Source organism: Rhinoraja longicauda, chromosome 25 (genome assembly GCF_053455715.1).
Source record: "Rhinoraja longicauda isolate Sanriku21f chromosome 25, sRhiLon1.1, whole genome shotgun sequence".
NCBI classification, from domain to species: domain Eukaryota; kingdom Metazoa; phylum Chordata; class Chondrichthyes; order Rajiformes; family Arhynchobatidae; genus Rhinoraja; species Rhinoraja longicauda.
In genome coordinates, this window is record NC_135977.1 from 9,230,299 (window position 1) to 9,244,323 (window position 14,025).

The following is a 14,025-nucleotide window of genomic DNA, read 5'->3' on the forward strand; positions in this document are numbered from 1 at the left end:
CCACTGCCTCTTCCATAATCCTCTTTTTTTTTTTTTGGAACCGACCTTTTATCTGATATTTTGTCACTTTTTCTTAAAATTCATGCTGATATCCACCACGTTTTCTTCTCAGCTGTCATTTTTTTTAAATCAGTGATTTGTTCTGAACCTTGTTCATGCATCTAGTTTCCCTCTCCCCGGCTCTCAGTCTGAAGAAGGGTCTCAACCCGAAACATCACCTATTCCTTTTCTCCAGAGATGCTGCCTGTCCCGCTGAGATACTCCAGCGTTTTGAGTCTATCTTCGATGAAAAATAATTTCAATTAGGTTAGTCAAGCAAAAGTTGCTACCTCTTCTTAATTAACTCAATCCTCTCTTGGGGGGGTGGGGGGGGGGTGGGGGTGATAATTTATTCTATTGTTACTGTACCTAAAACCCTGCTCTGCACTTAGGTACTGCACGTAGGTACTGCACTGCCTGCTTCTGGGAAATGAGGCGGTACATATCCTGCAGGGAGTTTGTACGTTCTCCGGGTGCTCTGGTTTCGTCCTTCACTCCAAAGACGTGCAGGTTTGTAGGTTAATTGGCTTCTGTAAATTGTAAATTGTCCCCAGTGTGTAGGATAGTGCTAGCGTACTGGTCGGCATGGACACGGTGGGCCAAAAGGCCTGTTTCCGCGCTGTATCTCTAAAGACTAACATGTTCTGGCATACATAGTGTTTATAATGCACTCCTTCCATTATTCATCCTCCTCAATGTTATGCCAGCCACCATGGTTTACCATCGTGATTGTTTCTCTTCTCTTGGCACACTGTTGGAAGGCCCTTACCTTGACACGTTTAGCCTGCCAACATGAGCCAAGCACCTTTGCTTTCTCCGATCAAAGCATTTGTGCAGCTCTGAATTGATTCAGTGATTTCCACTGCAGCAATAGAAGGATTCCTATTTTTGCACCACTCACACCATCCTGTGCTAATATTCTGTGCCGGCCAATATTCCTCTGACATTTCCTGTGGCCACTACCTTGTGTGTCTGTTCAAACATTAGGTCCAGCGCGTTTAGTACCTCGGATTTGATGTGGTCATCTCAATGTGGCCCCCACACTAATTTATCTCACAATCTGATCCAAAAATGCATTAAAAGTGTCATGCCGCAACAGATCTTTCAGAATCAGTGCCATAATCTCTCTTGGTCCCTGTGAATCAACTCCCAATCAAATTGGGCCGAAAGAGCCTGCTTCTGTGCTGTATGACTCTTAATAGGTAGGACTAGTGTAGATGGGCATCTTGGTCGGCATGGGTAAGTTGGGCTGAAGGGCCTGTTTCCATGCTGTATGACTTTATGACTATCTATAACACTCTTCAATCTCAGAAGCTGTGCTGAAATATATTTTCCATTACCTTGTTAAATAGAACATCAACTCTCTTTAGGATTAGGTTTATTATTGTCACGTGCACCGATGTACAGTGTAAAGTTTTGTTTTGCTTGCTAGTCAATCAATCCAGATAATACTATACATAAATATATTCAATCCAAACTCACATACAATGGGTAGAACCAAGGGAAGACGGGATAGAGCACAGGGACAGGCCTTTCAGCCCGAGGTGTCTGAGCTGAACATGATGCCAAAGTTTTATTCATCTTTGCTTCACATCTTGCACTAAACGTTATTCCCTTAATCCTGCATCTGTACACTGTGGATGACTTGATTGTAATCATGTATAGATCAATAAGTTCTAGGAGCAGAATTAGGCCATTCGGCCAATCAAGTCTACTCTGCCATTCAATCAGGGCTGATCTATCTTTCTCTCTCAACCCCATTCTCCTGCCTTCTCCCCACAACCGCTGACACCCGTACTAATCGAGAATCTGTCAATTTCTGCCTTTAAAATAGTCTGTTCGCTGACTGGATAGCATGCAATAAAAAGCTTTTCACTGTACCTTGGTAGGTGTGATAATAATAACCTAAACATATCCATGTGCCTCTCCAAAAGTCGTTTAAATACCCACTGTCTGAAGAAGGGTCTCGACCCGAAACGTCACCCATTCCTGCTCTCCCGAGATGCTGCCTGACCCGCTGAGTTACTCCAGCATTTTGTGTCTCCCTTCAGTTAGGGTTGCCTTGGTGTTGCAAGCGTTACCCATTTGCCACAATTAGTGGTGACCTTCACAACCCCGCCCCACCAACAGTCAGGTACACACGAGTGCTCAAAGACATTGCCACTGAGGGTGGGATCATGTGACTCTTCACCATGTCATCCTCGTTGCCAGTGTAAAGTAGGAGCCTTCAATAAGACCTGGAACTCGAACAAAAGCCACAGACTGATAAACAGAAGCTGAGTTTATTCAAAGACTCTGCATTGATTGCCGTTTCATGCACATGTGGAGAGCAATCCGTCAAATGACACAAACCATTGAGTGGGGAGCAGCCGTAAAGCAAAACAAAATATTGTCCTTAACCAATGTTATATCAGCTACAGTGTCAAACTTTACTTCCTAACATTTTACTGTATAAATGCAAGATGTTGCAATTTTCTCATGGACACAAGTGATCTTGTTCAGGTGGTCTTGTGTCATGTGAATGGGTCCTTGAGGAAACTCTGTTTAGACTCTGCATTAGACAATAAACAATAGGTGCAGGAGGAGGCCATTCGGCCCTTCGAGCCAGCGCCGCCATTCAATGTGATCATGGCTGATCATTCTCAATCAGTACCCCATTCCTGCCTTCTCCCCATACCCCCTGACTCCACTATCCTTAAGAGCTCTATCTAGCTCTCTCTTGAATGCATTCAGAGAATTGGCCTCCACTGCCTTCTGAGGCAGAGAATTCCACAGATTCACAACTCTCTGACTGAAAAAGTTTTTCCTCATCTCAGTTCTAAATGGGCATTGTCCCAAACTGAATTGGAAGGGAAAGAGAGATGGGGTCGTAAACCAAATGGTCCTATTACTGAACCTACACTGAAGTGGACAGGAAGAAAGATGGGGTCGGGCTGGAGAGAGAGAGAGATGGGAACGGTCAGTCTGCAATCACAGCCACTGAGCAGGTACAGCTTTCTTTATGTGTTGGAAGGAACTGCAGATGCTGGTTTAAACTGAAGATAGATACAAAGTGCTGGAATAACTCAGTGGGACAGGCAGCATCTCATTCCTTTTCTCCAGAGATGCTGTCTGACTTGCAAAGTTACTCCAGCTTTTTGTGTCTATCTTCAGCTTCCTTTAGTTTAGTTTAGATGTACAGCACGGAAATAAGCCTTTGGGCCTACCGAATCCCTGCCTACCATCGACCACCCATTCATTACTGGTTCTATGTTATCCCACTTAAGCATCGACTCCCTGTGTTCCAGGGGAAATTTACAGAGGCCAATTAACCTACAAAGCTGTGTAGAAAAGAATTGCAGATGCTGGTATATATCGAAGATAATCACAAAGTGCTGGAGTAACTCAGCAGGTCAGGCAGCATCTCTGGAGAAAAAAGATGGGTGACGTTTCGGGTCAGGACCCTTCAGGCATTTAACCTACAAAGCTGCACGTAGAAAGCGGAGCACCTGGAGAAAGCGCACGTGGTCGTAGGGAGAATTAGCAAACTCCACAATGTCAGCACCCGAGGGCAGGATCGAACCCGGGTCTCTGGCGCTGTGAGGCAGCAGTTCTACCCGCTGTGCCACTGTGCTGCCATGTTAGTGGTGATGGTTGGTCTGGATGTGAGCAAGGCAAGCACCAGGATAGCAAGCATAGGACGGCACGGTGGCACAGCGGTAGAGTTGCTGCCTTACAGCGCCAGAGATCTGGGATCGATCCCGACTACGGGTGCTGTCTGTTCGGAGTTTGTACGTTCTCCCCGTGACCTGCGTGGGTTTTCTCCGAGTTCTTCGGTTTCCTCCCACACTCCAAAGACGTGCAGGTTTGTAGGTTAATTGCCTTGGTGTGAGTGTAAATTGTTCCTGGTGTGTGTAGGATAGTGTTAATGTGCGAGGATCACTAGTCGGCGCGGACACGGTGCGCCGAAGGTCCTGTTTCCACGCTGCATCTCTCAACTAAACTACCCCCTTGTGTGTTTCCACCCGTAAACTCCTCTCACTCTCTGGCTCACAGCTCGCTCCCTGCTATCCAGCCCTGCCATCTGCTGCTCCACTCTATTGCCACTAGGCTGGTTAGGAGCAGCCATGTGGCACAGCAGATAGGAGCCACTGCCTCACGGCGCCAGAGACCCCGGTTCGATCCTGACCTCAGGTGCAGTCGGTGTGGAGTTTGCACGTTCCCCCTGGACCGCATGGGCTTCCTCTGGGTGCTCCGGTTTCCTCCCACATCTCACAGCAAGTTACATGGCCACTGTAAATTGCCCCTTGTGTGCGGATAGAATCGGTGATGGGGGTGGGAAGAGGTTGATGGGAATATGGAGAGTAAAATAATGGATCAGTGGTAATCATGGAGCGATAGTGTAGTGTAGAATCAGTGTAGTCATAGTCATACAGCACGGAAACAGGCCCAACTTGCCCATGCTGACCAAGATGCCCCATTGGGGCAGTATGGTGGCGCAGCAGTAGAGTTTTTGCCTTACAGCACCAGAGACCTGGGTTCGATCCTGACCATGGGTGCTGTGTGCGGAGTTTGTATTTTCTCCCCATGACCTGCGTGGATTTTCTCTGGGAGCTCCAGTTGCCTCCCACACTCCAAAGACGTACAGGTTTGTAGGTTAATTGGCTTAGTATAAATGTACATTGTGCCTAGTGTGTGTGGGATAGTGTTAGTGTGCGGGGATCACAGGTCGGCACGGACTCGGTGGGCCGAAGGGCCTCTTTCCGCACTGTATCTCAAAACTAAACTAAATGACTGCTTGATGGACTGCCTGGGTTAGGTGGGCCGAAGGGCCTCTTTTCATGCTGTATTTCCTCATTTCCATGCGTGTGTGAACTTCCTTTGTAAGTTTTGAGATGAAATCTGGAAGAAAATGACTCATCCCTGTGTGATTCATCGAAGCCAGGCTGAATAATTAAGAAAAGAAAATGGGGCTCAGAATGAATCAATATAGTGCGTGCAATAAATGACGCCCGCAGAATTAGTGACTGTTATGGGCAGTGCTTTTAACTCGAAATCTTTTCAAGTTAATGAAAACAGAAAAAATGTTAGAAAGACTCAGCAGGTCAGGCAGCTTCTGTGGGAAATAATTCTGAGTTGATTGGCCTGAATCGCTGACTCTCTCTCTACCGATCTGCCTAAGCTGCTATTTCCTTTTAGACTTCCCAATCTGCATTTATCTTGCTTCAAGTTGCTACATAAGACTGCACTTAAAATAAATATCTAAGGGAGATTTTAAATTGATGTTAACATGCATGATAACTGGAAAGAGATTATTCTGGGGAAGCACATATATTAGTAGGTAAGAGTTTGGAAAGATCTGAAGTAACTCGTTTATACCTAGCCCACACCTAGAATGGCCGGTTTCCTTTATCATCGTTACTTTTTTGCATCTCTTTCATTCATTTGTTCTATATCTCTCTATATCACCGTCTATATCTCTCGCTTCCCTCTCCCCTGACTCTCAGTCTGAAGAAGGGTCTCTACCCAAAACGTCACCTATTTCTTTTCTCCAGAGATGCTGCCTGACCCGCTGAGTTACTCCAGCATTTTGTGTCTATCTTCTGAAGTTTGAAGTTCTTCTTGGGTATCTTTGTAGACGAAGCTCCACTCTAGAAACCCTGGGGTGCAATGGTACAGTATGATGTATCATGTTAGCCTGCGGTTTTAATAAGGTCATAAGTGATAGGAGCAGAATTAGGCCATTCAGCCCATCAAGTCTACTCTGCCATTCAATCTTGGTTGATCTATCTCTCCCTCCTAACCCTATTCTCCTGCCTTCTCTCCATAACCTCTGACGCCTGTACTAATCAAGAACCTATCTATCTCTGCCTTAAAAATATCCACTGATGGCCTCCACAGCCTTCTGTGGCAAAGAATTCCACAGATGCTGACTAAAGAAATGTCTCCTCATCCCCTTCCTAAAAGAACGTCCTTTAATTCTGAGGCTATGACCTCTAGTCCAAGACTGTCCCACTCGTGGAAACACCCTCTGCACATCCGCTCTATCCAAGCCTTTTACTATTCTGTGAGTTTCAATGAGTTCCCCCCCCCCCCCCCTCATTCTTCTAAACTCCAGCGAGTCCAAGCCCATTGCCGACAAATGCTCATCGCGGGTGAACCGACTCATTCCTGGGATCATTCTTGTAAAGTACCAAAGTGGGTGGGAATGGCTCTACCTCCAAATTACTCAAGGATTTCTGAATATAATCACCATTCCTGTATCTCACCGTTCCTTCATTATCGCCGGGTGGAAGGCTCCCACGTAACACTTTCATTGCAGCAGCACCACGATAAGGAAGAACGTATGAAGCATTGGCACATGCAGCAGCACCCACAATTCTCAACCAGAAAGAAATAGACAGAGAAAGCAATCTGCATATCCAAAAACATTAATCATCCTCAAGCAAGTATAGTTTATAAAGCTTAAAGTTTTTTTTAAATTGTTCACTAATTAACCACTGTATGTGATGTCCCCTTACTCAATGGTTCAATGGTACCTTGTCACAATAGACAATAGGTGCAGGAGGAGGCCATTCGGCCCTTCGAGCCAGCATCGCCATTCAATGTGATCATGGCTGATCATTCTCAATCAGTACCCCGTTCCTGCCTTCTCCCCATACCCCCTGACTCCGCTATCCTTAAGAGCTCTATCTAGCTCTCCCTTGAATGCATTCAGAGAATTGGCCTCCACTGCCTTCTGAGGCAGAGAATTCCACAGATTCACGCATACTGAGGTACAGTGAAATTCATTTTTTTGCATGCAGTTCAGTAAAAGTATTGCTATACATATATAAGCACAATCTTAGATAAGTACAAGTACTGGGCACAGCGGTAGAGTTGCTGCCTCACGGCACCAGAGACCCGGGTTCGATCCTTACCGTGGGTGCTGTTTGTACGGAGTTTGTACGTTCTGCCCGTGACCTACGCGGCTTTTCCCCGGGTGCTCCGGTTTCCTCCCACACTCCAAAGACGTGCAGGTTTGTAGGCTATTTAACTTGATAAAATTGTCTCTAGTGTGCAGGATTCGCTGGTTGGCGTGGACTCGGTGGGCTGAAGGGCCTGTTTCTGCGCTGTATCTCTAAACTAAACTAAACTTTCCCAACTATGATTCTATTGAAGTTGAAAGTGGGGGGGGGGGGGGGGGGGGGGAGGTGAAGGGAGGGCAAAATATACCTGTTTCAATCTCCCCTCTGACTCTGTCAAAAATGGGTAAAGTGCTCCAGACTCGGAACAAATTGGCTGGTTTTATTTCATTACCATCTGGTCTATAATTACCTGACTACTGCTTGGAAAGTTAGGGCCTTTGATTAGTGTAATTACAATATTAGTTCTGGTTGTAAGAACAATTAAACAAAACATGTTTGCAAACAAGGACTGGGGTCCATTATTCACTATGACAGCAAAACCTAAAGCCTAGGAAAGGCTGGGCGGCACGGTGGCACAGCGGTAGACTTGCTGCCTCACAGCGCCAAAGATCCAGGTTCGATCCTGACTACGGGTGCTTGTCTGAACGGAGATTGTACGTTCTCTCCGTGACCTGCGTGGGTCTTCTCAAAGATCTTCGGTTTCCTCCCGCACTCCAAAGACGTACAGGTTTGCAGGTTAATTGGCTTGGTATGAGTGTAAAATTGTCCCTAGTGTGTGTGTAGGATAGTGTTAGTGTGCAGAGATCACTGGATGGTGCGGACTCGGTGGGCCAAAGGGCCTGTTTCTGCGCTGTATCTAAACTAAACTAAACTAAGAAAAGAGAAATGAGTTCTTTCCAGAAATGAGGACAAACTAGGGGAACACACAGAAACAACTTCAGGCAGAGATTTATAAATAACTATTTTAGGCAGATTAATGATCAATTTAATTATTCTGCATTCTGATCCCAACAGAGCACAATTATACAAAGTGAATACTTGCTAGTCTTTAGAAATAGTTGAAGTATGATTTCCGTGGTCGTAGAGTGAAGCAGAATGAGGTTGAGCACACAATTATTGTGCCGCGATCCACAATTATTGAGCCACCATCACAAGAGCTGCTTTTAGTTTAGTTTAGAGATACAGCGCGGAAACAGGCCCTTCGACACACTGAGTCCACGCCAGTCAGCGATCCCTGCATGCTTACACCATCCTACACACACCAAGAACATTTACAATTTTACCAAAGCCAATTAACCTACAAACCTGCACGTCTTTGGGATGTGGGAGGAAACCAGAGCACCCGGAGAAAACCCACCCGTTCACAGGGAGAACGTACAAACTCCGTACAGACAGCACCCGTAGTCAGGATTGAACCCGGGTCTCAGGCGCTGTAAGGCAGCAACTCTACCGCTGCGCCACTGTGCCGCCTTAGCTGCTCACCAACGAAACTCTGTGTAAGTTGTTAGTTTAAAGCCTTTTCCTTCAATTACTGGCTCTACTATCATTGGTGTTACTTTCGTAGAATCGTGCAGCATTGGAACAGGCCATTCGGCCCAACTCGACCATGCTGACCAGATGCCACCCCATTGTTCAGAACTTGGTCCAGAGCCTTTTATATCTAAACAAGTGAAGTGATTATTGAGACACGTGGAGTGCCGTCAGCAACACAGCTTCTACCACTCTCACGGGCAGTGCGTTCCTGGCACTAACCACACTCCGGGCGAAGATGGCCTCTGAATCTCTTTCTCTTCACACCAAACCAATTTTATCCAATTTTATCTACCTCTGAAATGGGGAAATGTTTCCAGAAATCTGGAGTAACTCAGCAAGTCAGGCAGCTTCTCTGGAGAAACCGCAGGTGGACACCTCCACAGATGCTGCCTGACCAGCTGAGCAACTCCAGCAATCTGTGTCTACCATAGCATCACCTTTGTCAAGGGAACGTTAACATCAGAATTCTTCCAAATACTTTCAGAAAATGCTCTATTATATCTCTTTTGAAATATTATGACCTGGAACATCGTACACAACCAACCTTAGAGGAATGAGGAAAAGCAAATCACAGCCAGATTTTTGAGCTAAAGTTGGTCTTTCAATATCAAGACCTGCAGCGGTAGAGTTGCTGCCTTACAGCACCAAAGACCCGGGTTTGATCCTGACTACGGGTGTTGTCTGTATGGAGTTTGTACGTTCTCCCCATGACCTGCGTGGGTTTTCTCCGGGATCTCCGGTTTCCTCCCGCACTCCAAAGACAAACAGATATGTAGGTTAATTGGCTTGGTAAAATTGTAAATTGTCCCTAGTATGCGTAGGATAATGTTAGTGTGTGGGGATCGCTGGTCGGTGCAGACTCGGTGGGCCGATGGGCCTGTTTCTGCACTGTGTCTCTAAACTAAACCTGCCTTGAATTCTGAAGGCCAGAAAAGCCTCAGTTTGTTTCATGTGCAATATGATGACGTTAGCACATTATATTCAAATTGTAGAATTCACCTCTGTCCAGAATACATACGTTTCAGAAGCCAGTCTTACACAAGACAGACACAAAATGTTGGAGTAACTCAACTCAGTTGGAGAGAAAGAATGGGTGACGTTTCGAGCTGATTCTCGACCCGAAACGTCACCCATTCCTTCTCTCCAGAGATGCTGCCTGACCCGCTGAGTTACTCCAGCATTTTGTGTTAACCAGCAGCTGCAGTTCCTTCCGACACAAGAGAGAATCCCCATTCCTCGTTGATGAGGCAATTATAACACTTAGGATGCGATTACGAGCATAACATAATTGCAGAACAATGAACTGCCTCTTCCATCATTCCTTCCAACATCACTCAAATGTTTGATCATTGCAGACAACTCTTTAATCCCCTGATCTCGAGTCAGTCACTGTCTCTTTCCGAGGGAGATAACCGGAGTCAGTTATAAGAACGTTCTCTCTTGGCGTTGGGGGAAGAAGGGGTGCATGCAAAGCGGCAGGATTGACGTCGGGACAATAGCTTCATCCCGTCCAGAATGAATCTCCCGCGTTAATGTGCTCAATCCCTCGTGGCAACAGGAGACCGGGAGCAACCAGGCTGTGAGGAGTTGAAGAGATGAGATATTCTTCAGCGTTTCAATCCAGCTCCACCACCATTGAGTGTGCAGCAATCTAAGGCAGGTTGGTGCATGAGAAGGAGGAAGGGTTCTGCTGTGAACATCCCTTACCTTGCTCAGCTTAAAGCAGAATAGACTCACGGAGCACAGGAGGCCTTTCAGCTTGTGTTGCGTTGGCTCGCTGTGAATGAACGAGCCAACTCTTAGTTGTCACACACCTCTCCTCTCTGTGCACCCATCACAAGTTCACTTCTTCCAATTGCCTTCTGAAGTTGATGATGGATCTGTTTCCATATCCATATGTTCACATATCCTGTTGTGCTGCTACAAGTAAGAATTTCATTGTTCTGTTTGGGACTTGAGGCCGCGCCGGTCCAAATTGTCACTGAACATGGAACATGGGAGAGTTCAATCCAATCCAAACCTTGACCAAGTTGCTGGTTGCTCCCTGCATGATCTCCAGTGCGCGCAGTAATAGGGAACGTTGTGGAGCCTTTCCATTGCATTTATGAGCATGATATCCTGGGACTTCATACCTCAGCTCATCACCACGCAACCTACAAACAGCCAGGGGTCTCCCCTGCTCCCTGAAGCTGTCTCAGGTCTTTGGTTAATGTGAGAATGCATTCATTTCCCATCCCTAGTGCTTCAATGCAACTCTCAACGGGTCTGTTTGGTCGTTGCATCAGCAGCGCACAGAGACAAACTGAACCCAAGTGCGTCACTGACACAAAATAATCCTTACCCCTGATATTCCGCTCAGCTAAAGGCCAAAGCCTGCAAAGCCTCCAAGAAGACCGACAAGCTGTGAAACAGCTTGTACCAACTTTATGTTTCAGCTGTCAGTTAAGTTACTGATTTTATTTTGAGCATTGCACACTTAAAAGAATAATCTCACCACCACGTTAATATGTACACTCCTCGATGGCGATCACTTGTAATATGATCCTGGGATGATGTTTAATGTTGAACCCAGGCAGCGGGAGAGATGAAAGAGTTGATTTCAGTTTGTAACACAATGCCCCGACATGTCGGACACTTAGCATTTCTTCGGAAGCTTGGAAACGGAAATGGTTTTGCTCTGGAGGTGGCAAGGCTGTTTAATAGTTTCAAGAACAGTGTGAAGACACTGCAGAAGTCTGTGTTGTTTGGTGGCTATTTGCCACCTTGGTCCAGCAGGCGGCTTTCCCTTGGTCAACGAGACATCATGCGGACAAACTCTGCCGAGGGAGAAGAGTAGTTTAGATTATTCTGTTTATTTTAGAGATGCAGTGCAGACACAGGCCCTTCGGCCCACCGGGTCCATGCCAACCAGCGATCCCAGCACACGAGCAATATTCAACACGCTTGCTTGTCTGTACAGAGTTTGTACGTTCTCCTCGTGACCTGCGTGGGTTTTCTCCAAGATCTTTGGTTTCCTCTCACACTCCAAAGACGTGCAGGTTTGTAGTTTAATTGGCTTGGTATAATTGTAAATTGTCCTTAGTGTGTGCAGGATAATGTTAGTGTGCTGGGATCGCTGGTCGGTGCGGACTCGGTGAGCCAAGGGGTCTGTTTCTGCACTGTATCTCTAAACTAATGGTGCTAAGTGAAGAACATGATTTGAGGTACTCGGATCAGATCACCTGAAAATGTGCGGCACGGTGGCGCAGGGGTAGAGTTGCTGTCTTACAGCACCAGAGACCCGGGTTCGATCCTGACTACGTGTGCTGTCTGTGTGGAGTTGGCACGTTCTCCCTGCGACTGTGTGGGTTTTCTCCGGGTGCTCTGGTTTCCTCCCACATTCCAATGAGTTGCAGGTTTGTAGGTTAATTGGCTTTGGTAAAAAATTGTAAATTGTCCCTGATGTTCAGGGTAGTGCTAGTGTACGGGGATCGCTGGTCGGCGCGGACTCGGTGGTACAAACATTGGGCTGACGAGGAAGTGGTGCTCAGTCCCACTGGGCCGATCAGGCTGGTGCTTACCTTCAAAGTCAACACGCCCGTCCCCATTCAAATCCACGTCTTTCAGTATTTCTTCAATATCCCGGTGTCCGAGCTGTTGGCCGAGCAGTTTCTTCATGGCTTCACGAAGTTCTGTTATGCTGATCTCACCATCTCCATTGGTGTCGAACTGCATGCAAAGCAGAATGTGTAAGAAAATAACTGCAGATGCTGGTACGAATCGAAGGTATTTATTCACAAAATGCTGGAGTAACTCAGCAGGTCAGGGCAGCATCTCAGGAGAGAAGGAATGGGTGAGGTTTCGGGTCGAGACCAGACTGTGTCTCAGTTTGCAGCAGAGTTCAACAAAACATGAAGCAGATAAGCATGAAGGGCGACACGGTAGCACAGCGGTAGAGTTGCTGCTTTACAGCGAATGCAGCGCCGGAGACTCAGGTTCGATCCTGACTACGGGTGCTGCACTGTAAGGAGTTTGTACATTCTCCCCGTGACCTGCGTGGGTTTTCTCCGAGATCTTCGGTTTCCTCCCACACTCCAAAGACGTACAGGTTTGTAGATTAATTGGCTGGGTAAATGTAAAAATTGTCCCTAGTGGGTGTAGGATAGTGTTAATGTACGGGGATCGCTGGGCGGCACGGACTTGGTGGGCCGAACAGGCCTGTTTCCGCGCTGTATATATATGATATGATATGATATATGATATGATAATAAGCTGCTCGTCCCAACCAGTTCTGGCGAGGTTTGCCTATTGTGCAAGCCTTCAATCTGTTCTCCCCCCAATGATCAGCACCCATCCACTGTCCCCTCATGTGTTTGGACAAGTCCACCGCCGATTATCCGGCAACTGGTGGTCCAGCACCTCCTTTAATCCGGACAAAATTATGAGAGTGCACTTGAAATCTCCCCCCCCCCCCCCCCCCCCCCCCGCCTCCCGGAAGTCCTCCTGAAAATGTGCTGCCTAGGCCGGGTGAGGCAGCCGATCTCGACCTCATCGGGACTTCCGCGGCTGATCGGCGGGTCGGATTCGTTCCTTACGGCCGGGGCTCTGGAACTCTGGCCCAGCCGGAGCCGGCAGATCCGTTCCCATAGCCGAATTCCGCGGTGCCAGTATCTCAGTCCCCGGCAAACAGCCGCGGTACCATTGGACTCCTCTCGGAGGCCGTGACATCGGTCGGCCCGGCAAAATGGATAATCCAGAAAGGCTCTGGAACCAAGGGTGCCGGCAAATCGGCGGTGGACCTGCACAACTTTCCTTTGAATGCCTCTGTACTATTTGCCTCAACACTCCCGTCATTGGGAACTTCACCCTCACTGCATTCCAAGTGCCAGTACATCAACCTCTCACACCAATGCATCAACCTCTCACGCCAATGCATCAACCTCTCACGCCAATACATCAACCTCTCACGCCAATGCATCAACCTCTCACGCCATACAACAACCTCTCACGCCAATGCATCAACCTCTCACGCCAGTACATCAACCTCTCACGCCAGTACATCAACCTCTCACGCCATGCATGAATCTCTTCCTTATTCACTCTCCACACTTTGCCTCAGCTGATGGAACACCAAGCAGTGAGTGACAAGACCCCCGAGTTCAAATTGACCTCCCCAGATTTGAGTCCATCACAACAAGGAACTGCAGGCGCTGGTCTCTGGAGTAAAGGAATGGGCGACGTTTCGGTTTGGGACCCTTCTTCACAGCAAAGTCTGAAGAAGGGACCTGAGCCAAAATGTAGCCTCTATCCATGTTCCCCAGAGTTGCTGCCTGACTCATAGAAACATAGAAAATAGGTGCAGGTATAGGCCATTCGGCCCTTTGAGCCAGCACCACATTCAATATGATCATTGCTGATCATCCAAAATCAGTTCCTGCTGTTTCCCAATATCCCTCGATTCCATTAGCCGTAAGAGTTAAATCTAACTCTCTCTTGAAAAGATCCAGTGAATTGGCCTCCACTGCCTTCTGTGGCACAGAATTCCACGGATTCGCAATTCTCTGGCTGAAAAAGTTTTTCCTCATCT

The 14,025-nt window shown here is 47.2% G+C and overlaps 1 protein-coding gene across 2 annotated transcripts in view; it reads right to left on the reverse strand.

Moving 5' to 3' along the window:
- Positions 1-1,400: 1,400 nt before the first annotated feature.
- cabp1a (calcium binding protein 1a) overlaps positions 1,401-14,025 on the reverse strand; it is a 75,500-nt gene continuing 62,875 nt past the window's right edge. Inside the window, exons 5-6 of one of the 2 annotated variants that reach the window (XM_078421059.1) lie at positions 12,020-12,167; positions 1,401-11,275 (exon numbers count right to left, since the gene is read on the reverse strand). In XM_078421059.1, the coding sequence (XP_078277185.1) occupies positions 11,250-11,275; positions 12,020-12,167 (174 nt within the window). In that variant the 3' untranslated portion in view covers positions 1,401-11,249. The remainder of the gene's footprint in view (positions 11,276-12,019; positions 12,168-14,025) is intronic. The other variant, XM_078421060.1, reaches the window with a different exon arrangement.